General features: G+C 33.3%; 1 protein-coding gene across 7 annotated transcripts in view; it reads right to left on the bottom strand.

Moving 5' to 3' along the window:
- LOC143244846 (receptor-type tyrosine-protein phosphatase S-like) overlaps positions 1-16,241 on the bottom strand; it is a 171,725-nt gene extending 155,484 nt beyond the window's left edge. For 6 of the 7 annotated variants that reach the window (XR_013025345.1, XR_013025346.1, XM_076490246.1 and 3 more), the window contains exons 1-2: positions 16,072-16,241; positions 13,923-14,062 (exon numbers count right to left, since the gene is read on the bottom strand). Coding sequence is in view for 4 of the 7 variants with exons in the window: in XM_076490246.1 (XP_076346361.1) it covers positions 13,923-14,062; positions 16,072-16,138 (207 nt within the window). In the remaining 3 variants the exon portion in view is untranslated. The remainder of the gene's footprint in view (positions 1-13,922; positions 14,063-16,071) is intronic. The other variant, XM_076490251.1, reaches the window with a different exon arrangement.
- Positions 16,242-17,757: the final 1,516 nt, after the last annotated feature.

Genomic DNA, 17,757 nt, shown 5'->3' with positions numbered 1-17,757 from the left:
TTAACTTTGCTTGTTGTTTCATATGAGGCCTGGCAGGGCCAAGTAGTTATGGCGTTCGACTCGTAATCTGAGGGTCGCGGGTTTGAATCTCTGTCACATCAAACATGCTCACCCTTTCCGATGTGGAGACGTTATAAAGTGATGATCAATCCCACTATTCATTGGTAAAAGAGTAGCCCAAGAGTTGGCGGTGGGTGGTGATGACTAGCTGCCTTCCCTCTAGTCTTACAATGCTAAATTAGGGACGGATAGCGCAGATAGCCCTCGAGTAGCTTTGCGCAAGATTCAAAAACAAACAAACAATCCATCTTATGCAGCATTCATTTCTTTGAATACTTTGATTTACCTCCCATAACTGCAAAATTTCAGTAAAAAACTCAAATGCATCGCCCAAGAAATTCAACACAAACGGCCAATAGAAATCTTTCAAGACATCAAGATCCATTCTGGTGAGACATTCATAAATGAGAAACAAAATGACGTCAGTTATGAAATTCCATGTTCTTGCAATGAAACAAAGATTGCAGAAATGATGAGAAGACTCGTGCGTGCCTAGAATAAACGAATGTAATGCATTACAACACTAATTAAAACATAAAATTCTGTCATTGCAGAACACACAATGTCAACTGGACACAAAATAAACTGATAAAAAATATTGAACAAACGACACAAAAAATTTTGGAATACATGAAATATTAAAGAATCATTTTACAATAGTACAATAAAACCTTCACTAAACACAGAATCTGGATTAGAGGTGAGTAACCTGCAGCTACCATTTGTTGAATCTTCAAGGAATTTCTCCCACACTCAGAAACATGAATAAAACAATGAAACATAACACACTCTTCGCAATTCACCAGAATATTATAAAGACAAACAGCACCATACATACACTGACCTGAAAATAAACAGCAATAGACTTTCAAAACGTCATCATATACAAAGTTTACATTAACTTTAGAGACCTGGAGATTAGTTATTTAAGTTATTCTAGCTAAAATATAATTAAAGGTTCTTTATTAATTTCTGGGATTCTTTCCTGACTTATTGAGATCACTGTATTTGCATGAATGTCAGTCGTAAAGTTATAGAAATGCAGTGAGACACTAGAAAGGACAGAAATTTTTTCTAGACAACTTGAAGACAGTTGAACAAGAAAACAAATAATATAACATACATTATAAAGAGAAGAAAAGAGATAGTACCCAAGTCATTAAAATGCCTTACATGAACATCTGTAAGTAATAACAACAACAACAAGAAAAGATTATGAAAGTTGTGAAAAAATAATCTAACTCTATTTATTATATTCTTTTTTCCTGTGGTGTATGAAAATACTATACGTTTTCTATCTCCTTTTAATACTGCTGTAATCCTTAAAAGCGTTTTTATGCCCTTCACATTAATTTTTCCTTATTCTATCATTTTCACGCACTTCATTTAAATTAATGCTTTCTTGCAGGTATTATTTGATAGATCAATAAAACATGGTCCATTAAGAAACAAAGTAAGCAGTCAAACAAACAACCTCACACAAACGTAATTTTATTTAATAAAAATAGACGTAAATAGTAAATCAATAACATTTATGAAAGCGTACAAAGTATGAAACAATTATGAGCACACGGTGTATGACACAGTTTTATGAGTTTAAACAAAGTAACTCACAAAAAACAGAATAAAACACATATCAGGGAAAAAGGTAGCTAAAAGATGTTTATAGAAAATTATTAAGTGTACCTAAACTAAATTATTACAAAGTAAAATAAATGCCAAGTTGTACTGAAGGTTAACTTAGCTGGATAAGCAAAAATGTCTGAATGCATGTTCACAAAGTGATATAGATGACCAAAGAAGGTCGAAACGTTGTTCTGTATTTTAATTAAAGTTTTAATATCCATACTAGTGGTAAAGATATAGTTTTGAGTAAACTGAGTATGCATATTTTAGAACTAAATAAGTCTAGAAAGTCCATAACAATTGTAATTTGAGTAATGTTCACTTTTTGTGAGAAATTACACGTAAATTAAATGTTGTTTGTGTGAAATACTTTGCAAATAAAAAAAACTACAGTTGAAATTGAAGCCAGTCGTAACACGTGATGACAAGGATATTGGACCATCGTGTATAGTGTAGCATACTCATTGCGTTAAAAGTTTGACTTAGCAAAATATTGGTAAGGTATATTATGAATTGAAAGGCGAATGTGCAATCTAGACTCTTCAGACAAAGACCTTTTTAACGACATGAACTTTTTAGCATTTGATCGACAAGTTTGTGACAAAAACTCCAGAGATACAAATACAAAAGTATTATTTATATAGATTGTTTAAAAGTTTCATTTATTTTGGTGTATGTTCAGTTTTCATATAACATGGAGACAAGAGTTATTAAGTTGGTTTTGTTCTAGCTTCTTTAATTCGTTTTCATTCTTTCTCTTGAAATAACACTTAAATGTTTTTGCGTGACATAGCGATAATGCTGTGTTTTGTGCAAGAATGTTAATAGTAGTATTCTTCAATGATAGGTTACATGATGTCTTAAGGTTGAAAGTGACCAGTTATGTTGATTCTGCTAACCTCCCGAGGTAAGTCTCTTGCTACCTTTAAATTAAGTAACAGTAACTTGAAAATATCTGCTAAATAGCCTCAGCCAAGACTGTTGGATAGACCTAATGTGACTTAAGAAGCCCAACAATGCCTGTCAGTCAGTCGGAATAGAAGATACATAGAGAGGGTGACTATAAGTTAAAAAAACTATGTTGACTCATGTAATGTGGGATTGATAAAATTTAAGAATTGTGGACACTTTAGAAACCAGGGCAAATTAACTTAATATTTTCTGTTACTCTTTACTCCATGTGGATTTAGGGAATTAGATATATCCTGAGAGGCAACACCAGTCACTGGGTAGGTTCCAAGGTATAAATGGAGGAACAGATAAGGAAATAAAAAAGGAATTTACCTGTTAAAGATATTGAATAGACTGGAGAATGACGACAAAAGTGTTGCACGTAGTCCGTATTCAAACTTAAATTATTTTGTCCAAGGGTCACTGAAAGTGCAAGGCTCGGGAGTGGGTAAAGTGTGGATATGGTGTGATGATGTATGATACATCTGATGATCATCTCCATCCAGGAAGGGACAGACAATCCAGGTGAGCTAATGAATCTATCTGGTAAGCACAGAGAATGAGAGATGCATGAGGAAAAAATAGTACCAATAAAACTGATTGATGAAACCATGAAATTGACTGTGCATGCTAAGTACACCTAACTGTTTAAACTGGAATTAAAAATCAGTCAGGGTAAGAACAATCACAGAGAGTCAAGACTAATGTAAGAGATATGGGAGAAAATGTTAAGTTTTCCTTCTGAGCCACTCAGGTTTCAGAAAGAAACGAGCAGCCAGGGACTAAACTCATGTAAAATATGTGAAACAAAGTATGGGAGGTATAGTATGCATAAATATTAGATCTGCGACAATCAAAAGCAAAAACGAAATAGTAATAGTTTTTAAATGAGATATTTACAAAGAGTAAGTGGCCAAGGGCTCAAACAGGGCCTGAGTATGCGCATGTAGAATCAAATCAAGGTTTCAGTTGATCAAAATAACCAAATGAGGAGGAAAATGCATTTAAGAGGTCAAAAACAAAGCGTAAGAAAGAAAAGATTGAAATATAGTAAAGGATTTGGATTGATTGGAATTTTATACAAAGCTATCTGCACTAGCCATACCTACTTTAGCAGTGAAAGACTAGAGGGACCAGACAGCAGTCAGTCATTACCACCCATCATCAACACTTGTGCTACTCTTCACCAATGAAAAGTGGGATTCACCAGCAACTTATAATGCTCCTGTGTTTGGTAGAATGAAAATTTAAACCAACGACTTTGAGAATGCCAATTGAACATCCTAACCACACGACCATGCTAGACATTGTAGCAAAAGAATAAAATGTAGTTTAAAAGGCTGTCTATTAGTTTGCAGTGGAAAGAACTGACAAATTTGGGTTGAATGAACATATATTAAAAGCGAAATACGGGTACCAGTAGAATGTCTTGGTGATAAAGTGGTGAATGGACCAACAGTGCAAAACACACCACTTTTGTTGATATTCTCACACAAAAATTAAAACAGAGAGAACAGATGAGCAACATGAAAGGGATAAAGGAAGGTTTCCTTACCAGAATAATTTAACTTGTGATCAAGGGACTGAACAAATCTCAGGTATGGATATAAAGGGAAAACACTCCTGGACAAAGGAGAAATGTATGAAGTTGGAGCAAAAATGACCAAGATGAAGGCAGAAGTGTCCTAGATGGTAATTGCTGAAAAGGGAATCAGTACTGACCCAAAAACAGACGCAACCAAGAGGACCAGAGAAGGAGTTTTGCAAACTAATGCCAAGACACATACAGAAAAAAATTAAACTAGTCTTAGCTGAAAGTATCCACAGGATGAAGTATCAGTGATAAAAAGAAGATGAGTTTGGCATTGAGAGTAGGGACAAAGGTACTGATCATTGGTATGCACAGCAAGGTCAAATACAATGAAGTAACTACTGCATATAAAATAGCTTGCTCAGGTGGAGAGTCAAGCTCAAAATCCCTGAGATATGACAAGCTCTTGGACGATCTTGTTATGAATGGGTCCGAAAACAGAAAGATCAATGTAGATAAGCAAAGGCCTTTGGAGCATGTCACATCACAACAATTATTATAGGAAGTGACTGTAGAATTGCTGGGGTGAATTGTAACCATATGATCTGAAAGATGAAGTAGAAAATTTGAACATACTCTATGGGTAACCAAGAGTTACAGTACATTAATGTGTAATGTATGTTTCATAGAAGGCTAAATTCCCAAGGCCATGTAGTATCATAGAGTTGTACCCCAATTCATAAAAGATGCAGTGGAGATGTGACGGAAATTTGTATGGGACCAGCATAGGAATGCTTATTATAGTTTTGGCACAATCAATCAACTATTAAATATCCTCCAGAAGATAAACTGGCAGCATCAAAAGTGTGGACAGAGAATTATTAGAGATGTTACACTGGTCACTTAATGTACATTGAAGAAATGTCATTGAGATCAGCCTAGATGAACAAAATGTATTAGAAATACAAGAGTTCCAGAAGGGATAGAACTTCTTGTGTAGAATGTAAAGGAGTGACAAGAATCATGGTAGCTAGAAACTTAATGTTCCAAGAAGAATTTGGCAAAGCTAAGTCCAACTAAGTCAGACATAAAAAAATAATTCAAAGTGAATCAAGTATTGTGTCTTAGTTTGGAATGACTTTGAAATCTTAACTAGCCAACCCATACTAGCAAGGAGTGAAGTGAGAAACAAAAGAGGATCGAAAAACATGTAAAATACTTAACAGGGTCGAAGAACAGAAGTAGGCTAGTAAGGTTGTGAGAAATGAGAAACTAAGAAGTAATGGGATGAGTGGTGGTTAGGACTTAATGGTGAAGGAAAGAAGCCAAACAGAGGCCAAAGAGGTTAAAAGTAAGGACAACAAGAAGAGCATCATGTCCATAAGGTTTCAACAACAGATAAATCAACTAAGTAAGGTCAAGGAAGAATGTGAAACCATGGGTAAGATACTAAAAAGGACTGATTATAGATTCCTAGAAAAAGTATCAGAATCATAGTGTAAGAATTCTGGAGGAGAAGATAGGCAAAGAGTGGACTAGTGAGGTTTTACGAGACAAGAAAAAAATTAAGTAGGAGAAAGACATATAGTGTTTGACAGCTTTTTATAATCTCCTAGGTGCTAAAAACAACCCTGAAGATTTCATGATGAAAACAAAAAGCCAGAAGGTTCCCAAAAGAGAGGAACCAATCAAGTAGGAGCAAGACAGAAGATGAAACCCTAGCCAAGGTACTGAAAAGGACTGGCTATTCATAGAAAAAAATTAACAGGATCAGGGTATACGGCTTCAATAGAATATGAAGAGAGAATAGAAACTTGAAGGAGATCAGTACGAAAAAAAAAAAAAAAAAAAAAGGGAAACTGAGCCCTATAGTGTGTTACTGGACATGGACTAAGTCCTTCAAGTAGTTAGAAAAGACCCTGAGAATTGGAAATCCAAGAAAAGAAAACAGGAATGGTCATAAATTGTGACAAAGAAATCGTAGAGTAACAGAGGACGAGACATTTGAGAGTAGGAGTAAAGCTGACCCAGCAACAAATTAACATGGGTTTATTTGCTCGGAGAAGGACAAAAACCAAACAATCGTGAGGATAAGTGTAATTTAGCAAGGAACAGAAGGAATCAACAGACACAGAAGAAAGGGAAAATAAGATAGAAACCTTCATAATAAATTTCACAAAAAGATTTGGAGAATTAAAATTATTGTCAACAGGAAGAGAATCAAGAAATCTAAGAAACGTTCACAGATAAATTATAATATGTAATAACAGATTATGCAAATCTCATGAAACTAATTAGTTTAAACTTAAAGAAACATATTAGTTAAAAACAGTGAGAAGGATAAGAATGAAGTTAATTTCGAGTGCAAGTAGTTGTGGGGATCTACTGCACATTGAGAATGCATTGCTATCCTATTAGTGGAGGGCTATTGTCACATGATGAATACATCATACACTAATACAATTCATATGATAATATGCATTTTAGGTGAAAAAAGCGCGATGCTAGTGGCATATACAAAGACTTAAAGGCTCAAGTATTAGCTACCTTAAGCAGATTATTTCTGAATATAGAAAATCAAAAGAGTTTATCACACATGACATTAAGAAATTGAAAAGGGTATATGCAAAATTTGGATGAAAAAGTAAAAATTAACACTAATATTTTTAATACGTTAAAAGTAAGATAAGAATGGGATTACAGCCTTTCAGGAGTGGTAAAAGATGCGTTATTTCTGGTGATTGTGAGATGGCGGGATATGAAATCTTATTTCTTTTTTAATTTTGCTAATGACAGTTTAAGCAATATTCCACATCTTAAAGAGTTACTACATGAAAGTTGTTATATATTATAATTTATCTCAGACGATCCTTCCATTTATTATTTTACGTATTATGACTTCAAATAGCATGAAGCTGAGTTAAATTTTAATTCAAAAGTTAATTAAAAATAGAGATGTATGAAATTTACGATGCTCGCCAAACGAGATTGATATCTACATTTTTTCTTAATACAAATAATAATACAGTTTATAATACCAAGTGCTATAAATAACTAATACAAACAAGGATTTACATACAAAGAGTTTACAAACTTACAAGTAATATTAAGTCCTCTTTCTGTTCTGGAACATCCTTGATATATTAATGAGGGTTTACAATGACCGAATTAATTTCAAGTTAGCGTAGATACAATTCAGTTAAAAGAGACGGCCTGGCATGGACAGGTGGTTAAGGCACTCAACTCATATTCTGAGGGTCGCGGGTTCAAATCTCCGTCACACTAAACAGGCTAGCCCTATCAGCCGTGAGTGCGTTATAATGTTGTGATCAATCCCACTATTCGTTGGTAAAAGAGTAGCCCAAGAATTGGCAGTGGGTGATGATGACTAGCTGCCTTCCTTCTAGTGGTACACTGCTAAATTAGGGACGGCTAACGCAGATAGCCCTCGTATTGCTTTGTACGAAATTCAAACCAAACTTAAGACACAGCTGGTTTCACGCCATTTACTGGCTGACTTTTCACCACTGAAGTTATGTAATATTTTCATTCAAATATTGATGTCCAATATGAATTCACTGAAGTTGAATGTTTTGTAACGTTCGAAATCTATAAATAAACCTGGTCAAATATCTGTAATTTTCCTATTAATAAGTATTAATCACAGTTGTAGCTTCCTAGGTTCATATTACACCAACTGTAGGAAACCAACATTATAAACTGTTTCTCGGCGCGTCGGTTTATAAACGTTAAGGGAAGGGTCTAGAAGTTTCATTTAGCCAAACGATACACTAGTGCTTTTGTAAAAGATATATTGTTGATTCTTGCACTCGAGAATCTTCTACAAATTTGGGGAATAGGTGGGAATTTTGAAATACACATTTAGCAATATAAGTTACACGTATTTCTAAATATATATTTATCTAAAACAATTATCTATATTAAAATAAATATGTATCAGTAAATTCATCACAAAATTAACATTTTCTTAAATCAAGAATGTATGTCCAATGGCACCTCTTCTCACACTACAGATATTACGTTACTGTCAGGTTTTTTTTTTGCCCACCTAGTCACTTTCCTGTATTTTTCTTGCTTGCTTCAGTCTTTTTTACTCCACTTAAATGCCCATGGCGATATACATCATATAACATTTTCCACGAGCTTCGATGCACTCACTATTCTGTTGCTGTATATAAGTACCTCATTCAGATAATGTTAAAACTTTATGGAGACTAACTCAACCTGCAGTCTCTAACACCAGTTTGTAGTGGGAAGGAAGGGTGGGAGAGTGTGAGAGGAAATAAGCATTATTAGAGTACATTTTCGATTTACGAAAATGCTGACTACTAAAACATATTTATCTTTTCTCACACTACAGCTATAATCCATATCGATAAGATAAAAAGTGCTCTCCATATAGAAAGCTCCGTATGGATCGTGGGCATATCATAATCTAGAAATTAGTACTTTAGTGGGGAACTGCACTACATCCAGAACATGTACGCTCTTTACCTGGAACTTAATTCATGCATTGTAGGTAAACTTTTACATTATTTATTATCACTACTGGGCAGACCCCAATGAGATAATAAAGGTTTCACCGCTTGGGAATAACGTTATAATGCCATGGTCCTTATATCCTACAGTAATGGCTAAGGCAGTTGGACTACAGTGCATTATATGCTTATGACTAGATCCAAACTTGTAGTCATAGGTAGACGTGTTTCAAGCCACCAAAATCAGGACGAAAAGGTGAGCAACATTAAAGTTGACAAACCTACTCTCATTCTGAAAAAGTACGAAAGACAACAACCCCAAACTTGGAATGACAGAATCCTATATGCTTTATTCAATCTGAGGAAACAGAATTCATACCCACTGGAACGATGAACACACAACTTCCTTCATCGGCTGAGTGGGCAAGGTATATTCCAATTTTCTCCAGAATCATGGGAAGGATGTGAAGAAAACTGTATTCAATTAAGAACCTAGGATGTGATCAGTCTGCCTTTAGAATTAAGAGGAGACAATGGACCATCCTCTAAAAGCAATGCACTGAAACAGTAGTGATAAAAAAGAATGGCCACACTAAGCCCAACCCAAGAGCCAAATCTGAGCCATTATTATGAGTAGGTTCTCACATAAACTAGTTCCTCTCTTACAAAACCTGAAAAAAATCCAGGGCTTCGGATAGAAGGGCTCATAACTTCGTCCTTTTCTTTAAAATTGGAGGAGTAACTTTTGTTCACCACCCCAGTGACAGGAAACTTAGTGTGGTAAGGACTCATATGATCTGGGGATAATATGCAATGGAGAGTCACGAATAAAAAAGCTCTGAAAACAGTGTCACAAGTGAACCAGGGCTCATCAGTTTTTAAAAGAAAACAGACCCTGATTTATTCAATAATCAGCAGGCATCTCAGAATATCTTTATGTTTAACTCATGGGTGACTGTCCAACAAAGTATAATAACAATACCCAGTCAGTGTCTAAGTGGTCTTATAAAATACCTCATTTCTACTGATTCTGTTGCAGCTTAGGTAAAGTATATTGAAGTAGTGGTTGCTATTGCAAAATTGGTTTAATAAAAGTAATCAGCTTGGGCAATACTTGCTACAGAATGGGATCCTGTGAAAATCAGTTATGTGATTCTGGAAAGTAAGGAAGAGGAAAAAAAACAATGAAAACTAACCTTTCTGTATAATGTAGCAGATGTGGCTAAAATGACTACAGATGCAGTTGAAAACTCTCAGAGGGAGATACTGCCAGATAATGCAAATAATGTGAGATAAAAGAATTGGGGGAGGTCCACATACCAGCCTGCATAATGTGCTTCAATGTGTTATTCAACTAGGCCTTTAAGAACATACAAATCTGACGAACTTGATGAGACATGACTCACAGAAGACTCCTCGCCTTCAGAGAAAGCCAAATATAAGCAATATAAGCCAATTTTGTACCCACCTCGTCAATGGATAAATCCTAGAAAGCTGAAAGATCTCAATGAATAAAAAGACATTGTCTAGCATCTTTAAAGGCACCAGTACGGGAACATAGCACTTCAAGAACTTTGCTGAAAATAACAATTGATCGAGATCAATCAGCCATGGAAGTGAGAAATATTGATCAGATGAATTAGCATCTTTAGATGAATCTTTAGCATCCCATTGCTAAAGAGAGACATATGTAAAGAGATAGATCTCTTGATGAGGTGGTGGTAGAAGAACCCCTATCTTGGTATTGTTCTGATCTGATCACCCCTCAATATCGAAGAGAAAGGTCTCAAATAAAGGACCGGAGAATCCAGTGAATTGATGTTTATGATACCTTGGTTGCATCAAGACTATTAAAAGGATCTCTTGTTCTATAATGCCAAAGGCATAATGGATCCGAGTAGTGCCCACATTCCCAGAAGAGAAAGAATGATTTGTTCAGTGGGAGAAGGAGTGGTGAGTAAGATTCAGGCATACTATTCCATAGCTTGGAGCTAGATGGGAGTTTGCTGAGCCTCACTGATATACATGATGAAAAAAGATATCAGACAGATGATATATTGTGTTGGAGCAAGAATAATATGTCAGCTTTTACAATGAAACTTGACTTGTTGTTTCTGAAAGTAGAATTGGGTTGTGGCATTTTGAAAATTAACAAGATGATGACAGCAGTAACCATTCATCCATGGAATGATGTGTGCACAGGCCTATGAAATGAAGTGATGAGAATAAATTCATACAGTTTGGAAGTACGCATATGGTTCTGATGCTAGTCCAAAGGTCAGAGCCCTAAACTGCATCACCTGACCCATGTGCACAAAACACCAATTGTGATGGGATAAAAACAATATGAAATATTTGGATAGGAGTTGGCAAAATCAAACATGGACATCTACGATCTTAGAAAATAAATGTTAACTCAAAGTGAGAAATGACTTACTTGTGAACCTTTGAGAATTTAGGAATTGATATATATGTGGAAAATATCAATGATCTGTCTAATTGAGCACAACAAAGAGATGGGAGTAAAACCCACGAAGAACTGGCACGACTCTATCCACTGTTCTCAGACTAAAAAATCTGATAACCCCAGAATGAAATTCCAAAATCTGAGTATCTGCAAGAGGTGTAAATATCAAAATGTTTGGTAAATAATAGTTATGAAGATGTGAGCTGAATGAATTATCCTGACTCAAGGACTCGTGGTACCCAAATATCTGTGGCTAGCTTACGACACATCCAGGAATTCTCGGATCTGAACCCTCTCAGATCCTAAAGGCAGATAATAGCCATAAACACCATTAGTGGTATTCTGACTGAGTGGAGGAACCTTAGAATGTGAACAGAATCTATTTTACGTACCAGTGGATCAAGGAGTAATGTGAGGATCCTTGAATAAGGATAGAACTATGATTCTTCCATGGACCAAAGAAAGTTGAGACATGAATGACAACAAAGATTAATGTACAAGCTGACAATCAAACCAATATGCATATTACAACTTGTCATCAATTAATTTTGGAATTGTGAAATCTTCCGAGAAAGTTTAAATAGATAATAAATACGTCAGCACTGTAGAATGAGACGAATCCTATAAAATTAAAATTTATTCAGATTAGCTGTAGATTCTACTCTAGAATGCCGCAATTACAGGAGCAGATGTATTCTTTGAGAATCATGATATGCTTCAACCTGATGGTGGTAGGCTAAATCATGTAATTGTGACAACAATAGAAGACAAGGCATCACTGTATCTTCACATAACTGAGCAGTAAACCTCTCTGCATACTATACAACGTCAATGGATGGAAGGAGAACTAACTTTTTGCTCCCACAACTTCAGCCATTAAGGAAGATGCAAACTCAAAAACAACTGGGGAAATACACAAAATACTATACACTCAATGGAACAACTGAAGAAAAAGAACCTGAGACAGTTAATTTCAAAATGGCCTCCTTGAAAAATCAACAGAATAAAGAAAGATGCAGGAAAAAGTAAATCTACATCTTTTTCAGAATGTCTTGGATCACTCACGATTGTACCCTCAGATCCCTCTGAATGAATACCACCAAACCAAATATATGTCTCTATCTGTATCACCACGAATAAGATCTCTGATGGTCTCAACTGAGGATGACTCCCCCCATTTGTTAAGTCACACTGTATATCAAATGTGGGATACAAGAGACCTGATTTGCTTCTGTGCTGGAAATAATAGTCCAGGTATTCGTGCTGTATACCAGCTTACCAAACGAAAATTAATAATGCTCAAAGTATCATAAATGTTCATAGAAACCCTTTAGTGACTGCTTTGTTTAAAACAATTGGTGATATTATCTGAATGAGGTTATTATACACAGTACTAAGAAAGAGAGCATAATGACACAGCTGGGGAGTGCCACATGACAGATATTACCAAGGGCAATTAAGTGGAGAATAAAATACTAGAAGAATGAAATAAAGAGCAAGTTGGATAGTTAGAAGTAACTCTTCAGCAGACACAGTGACCTAATTTTAAAAAGCAGATTAATCAAGTGACCTACAGTAAATGGACCGTCAGGGATAGGCAACAATCTCCATCTGCTTTAGTCATGAGTGTACAATGTGATATAAATATATTTATGAAGCAACATACCTCAAGGAATGTCTATAAGTAGTCTTGCAGAACACCCCACCTCACTGGTGGTTGTATTTGATACACAGATGATACAGTGTACATATAAGAATAGGTATACCTGGTCAGGCAACACTCACCACTCCATAGGATCCAAATATGTGACAAATGCCTTTGTAAAGAAAGAGAAGAATACAAATTGCTCTCCAAACATAATTTGTAAAACTGTAAAATTTCGAAAATGTAAAGTGTAAAGTAATAAACAGCTAAATAAAAAACAGTAAACTTAATCAATGAATAAAAAGTCAGTTTGAAAACATGAATGGAAAAAAAATCCTGTCAGTCACATCGACAATAAAGAAGTGATAAAAGTCTGCACAGAACAGAAGGCACTAATAATAATAGAAGTTGTGTCACATGGAAGTTGATGGAGGATTGCTATACGAGATTTTGCATGATAGCATGTATATATCTCACATGAATACACACTTGAGTAGATGGAAGTATCAAGGCTAGTGGCAACAGAAAATGTGCATATATATACATTGGACAAATATATACAAATCAATGAAAAAGTATTTGTGATGGGGGAAAATAACATATCAAAAGCTTATTTTTCATTACATTTCTGTGAAAAACATTAACCAGAATAAATGTATTTCATCACCTTATGGACGTTTAAGAAGAAATGAAATACTCTTATACATATTTTTAAAAACTATTATGAATAGTTAAGGATAATTTTTGAAATTCTTTATTTGGTAGTGATGATGTTACAACTAACATAAAATAATATAATAACGTAAATTACTATTAAAACTAAATATAAAAACTAGCTTTGTTTGTTTGTTTGTTTTGAAATTTCGCACAAAGCTACTCGAGGGCTATCTGTGCTAGCCGTCCCTAATTTAGCAGTGTAAGACTAGAGGGAAGGCAGCTAGTCATCACCACCCACCGCCAACTCTTGGGCTACTCTTTTACCAACGAATAGTGGGATTGACCGTCACATTATAACGCCCCCACGGCTGGGAGGGCGAGCATGTTTGGCGCGACTCGGGCGCGAACCCGCGACCCTCAAATTACGAAGCGCACGCCTTAACGCGCTAGGCCATGCCAGGCCTAAACTAGCTTTGAAACAATTACCTCTCCAACATCTATGGTTCTTGAAAACTTTATCTTTTCTGGCTGTCCACTACTACTCGTGCACTGAATCAATGAACGAGAAGGCTCAAATGGAAGTCGTCCCCATACATTTCGCAAGGTAAAATTTGCATCAAACTGTCCTAATGAAAAAAAATGAACAAATGTCTTCAAAAATAGATATTTATTAATGATGTTTTAAAAAATTACAGGCAAAAATCAGTAATATTTTCTAAACAAAATCTTTAACAAATAATCAAAATAGAGAATTAAACCATAATTATTTGAGTTATAGTAATCTCAATTCAACTGATGACTTACTAAAATATTTTTAAAATGCACAATCTTTGATACGAAATATCATAAAAACATAACTTGTGGTTATATAAATAACAGTTGTCTATTAATAAAGAAATTCAAAAACACGTATTCAACTACTACATAAAACTTTTGTTTCTTAAAAGTACATATAATAAGGTTTAACTTTCAAAGCATATTACAGTTTTATAGCAAGTAAATACACAATACTGTATAGAGTAATATAAAATAAAGTTTACATTTTCTATTGTTCAAACAAGAAGTCAGTATAAGGCAACAAGTGTCAAAACTTCTTGTTCCTATAACAGTGGATGTAAACTTTTATTTTATTTTTTATTTTATATTAATGTGTGACTGTGCTTCATTATATAATGCTACTCCATGCACAATGATAAAATGAAAATAAAGGGTGAATTTTTAAAATCTTAAAGCAGTTATAACAACTCATTTCACTTTACTATTCCGAAATTTTGATTTTATTGAAAGTTTTTGTGAGTTATGTAATCATACAGTGAAATTTATAACCTAAAATGATACAAGCTTTATTGATATAACTTTTAATATTTTCTTTTTAGAATGTTTTTAAGCGAATGTTTTATGTTTAATTTCAAGAGACGACTGAATTAATTCATTGTTAATCTTTTAAACTTTTCTAACTATGTAAAGAAAAATAATTCAATACTAAATTTTGTTCTACTTTTAAAACAACTTCCAAAAAATTAATTGAGGTACAATACATTTTTAGTCAGCAAAAATATTACATAGTTGATAAAATCCTTCCAAATTTATATTTACATTACATATTTTGATGACGTGGGTGTGAAATATGATACCAATGACATGAACATTACAATAATCTCATTTTATTTTACACTTAGTCTAGAAAAGAAAGAGTCAATAACAAATTAATAAAAAACATTTAATTACACTGAATATATTTATAGCACTTTAATGTAATTTTAAATAAAAAAATTGTAACTATTTTACACAGTTTCAAACTTATTTTAACTGAACTCAACATTATTATGGAATCAGAAACATTTTGTTAAAAATCCCACTTTTATTTCAATGTGTATTTTCTTTTGGTTTAACTGAATATTGTGTTATACATACATATTGTTATATAAATATTCTCTTTTCTAACAGATTTAGAATTTAAACTCTTAGAGCTTGCAACATTTCAAAAAAATACAAATTTAAAATGGTTCAAGTCATGAATACTACTTTATAGTTTACATGAAAATGCTATTCAAGAGGGTCATGAGAGGTGTCTGATGTAATCCTAACTATTTATCTCCTTTCTAAAAGTCTTCAGGCATTAAATCTTATACAACATAATGTCATCTAATCTCTGGTTAGTGCTGTTATTTAAGTGGCTAATAATCAGAGCTAGAACTGAGAACATTTGAAAGTTATTCATTGTAAGTCACTTTGATAATTTTGGGTTTACTAAAAGAATTTAGAAAGTTATAAGATATGAAACAGTTCTACTTCAGTGCTTCCTAATGTACCTAATTCCATGTCTTTCACTTGCCTTGGCATTGTAAGATAAACTTTGTTCCTTGAACTCATCTGTCTACCATCCTTTTAACTCTTCTTAACTGAACATACAATACACATTTAGAAATTTAGCCTTATATTTACAGCAATAATTTACATATAGAAGAAGTAGAAAAAAAAAGAATATCAGAAATTACCTGAAAATGCTTTCTTGTACGAAATAAAAAACTTACTAATAACAGATTACTTTTACTAACGAAATATGAATTATAATACTACTTTTGAATCAGAATAACCTACACTAGTTAAAAGCTTCTATAACTAGTATACTTACCAGAAATAAAAGTAGGAAATAACACAAAACATAAACATAATGAAAAAAGTTGTACACTTTGTAACATTGTTTCTTAAACAAACGTTCAAGCTTGTGTTGAACTGATAAAGTCAAAGCATTCAATACAAACATAGAACAACAAATGTAGATTAATCTTTGTAAAGGAGTCTTTAAGGGCACCAACCACATCCTGGAAGTAGAAACTACTAACTTCCTGTTGGCTAGTTATACTAAGATCTATGTTTAGGACAGGAAATCACAATGTTAGACACTAACTGTTTAGAAACTGATAATCTGAAAACACTTAACAGTGTCAACAAACCTTATGCATTTTCTTCATATACTGCAAATATTTGATAGTTTGGAGTTCAACTCAAAGAATTTAACTACTACAGAAAAAAACAAAATTTTGTCTTATCTATACTTGTGGGTAATTAAAAAAGAGTATTACAAAAGCATAAGTTGATTTTTATTAAATATATAATTTTTACAAGTCTTAGAAGTTGATAATTAGAGGAAGGAAAAAGTATAAAAAATAAACAATTATTTAGTAAAATGTTTTTCATACAAAGATTACGTCTTCATGATAAAATGAACATAGTATTTTAAATATTTTGCCAAAAATACTAAGGTTTAAGTCTCTTATGCTCAGACTCTTGTTAAATCAAACTAAAGATTTTTAAAATGAGAGCAAAAAAGACATTTTTTGTCAAAATAATTCTCCACTGCACTTTAAACCTTCCTATGCTATATTATGATTTCACATTAAATAAAATAATTTTGAGAAAAGATGTAGAACTTATAAGATGTCTTTTATACAATGAAATGGATATATGTATATGCTTCTAACTTGTTTTGTTGATGGTTATTTTTCATATGCTTTTAAAAGCAGATGTATTTAAGTAAATAATAAAAAGTAAGTAATATAAACTATAGCACAGTTTGGTATACATTAAGAAATGACAATGGTTGTGTAAAATTATAACAAGCAGAAGCAGTTAGAAATAAAAATGACAAAGAATTGTGATGTACCTAAGACTAAAAATTAAATTTGACTTCTGCTAAGTCATCACAGTTAATCCTATATAAGGGTACAGTTTCCTGTAACTCCCTTACCAAACTAATAATATCTGTTGTTTCACATTTTCTTCACCACTTTGTAACCAACAATTTATTTATTCTTGTGAATTTACACCAGTATGAGAAACATTTAGCACTTCTCAAAAGCACTATAATTAGTTTGAACTCAGTACCTATAAGTATAAAACATGCATATGCGAAAAAATGAATCAAAACATTGTTGTGCATGTTATTTAATTCTAACAGTTTATTTTTAATGTGAAAATGGTTTCAAGTGTTTGCATTTTCTTTTTCTGTATTTGCATAAGTATGTGTGTATATATGCAAAAAGATAAAATAAACAAAGTTTCATTTAATATCTAAAGGAAAGAAAACCCAATAAAAGAGCATATTTTTACCTTAGAGAATTTTATGATATTAAGAAACTATGCTATACTTAAACATTAAATATATACAGAAAGATAGATAGGAAATACAGAGTAGGATAGTGAAATGTTTATTAGTATAAAAGACATTTCCAAAAGTAGGATCCACAAAGTATCAGGGATACTCCATATCTCAGTTGTAATCAGTAATTTCAAATCTTACATGTCAAACAAAATTAAT

The sequence above is a fragment of the Tachypleus tridentatus genome, chromosome 2 (assembly GCF_004210375.1).
Source record: "Tachypleus tridentatus isolate NWPU-2018 chromosome 2, ASM421037v1, whole genome shotgun sequence".
Taxonomy (NCBI): domain Eukaryota; kingdom Metazoa; phylum Arthropoda; class Merostomata; order Xiphosura; family Limulidae; genus Tachypleus; species Tachypleus tridentatus.
The sequence above is the reverse complement of the archived record's forward strand: the minus strand, read 5'-3'. Positions and strand labels throughout refer to the sequence as shown.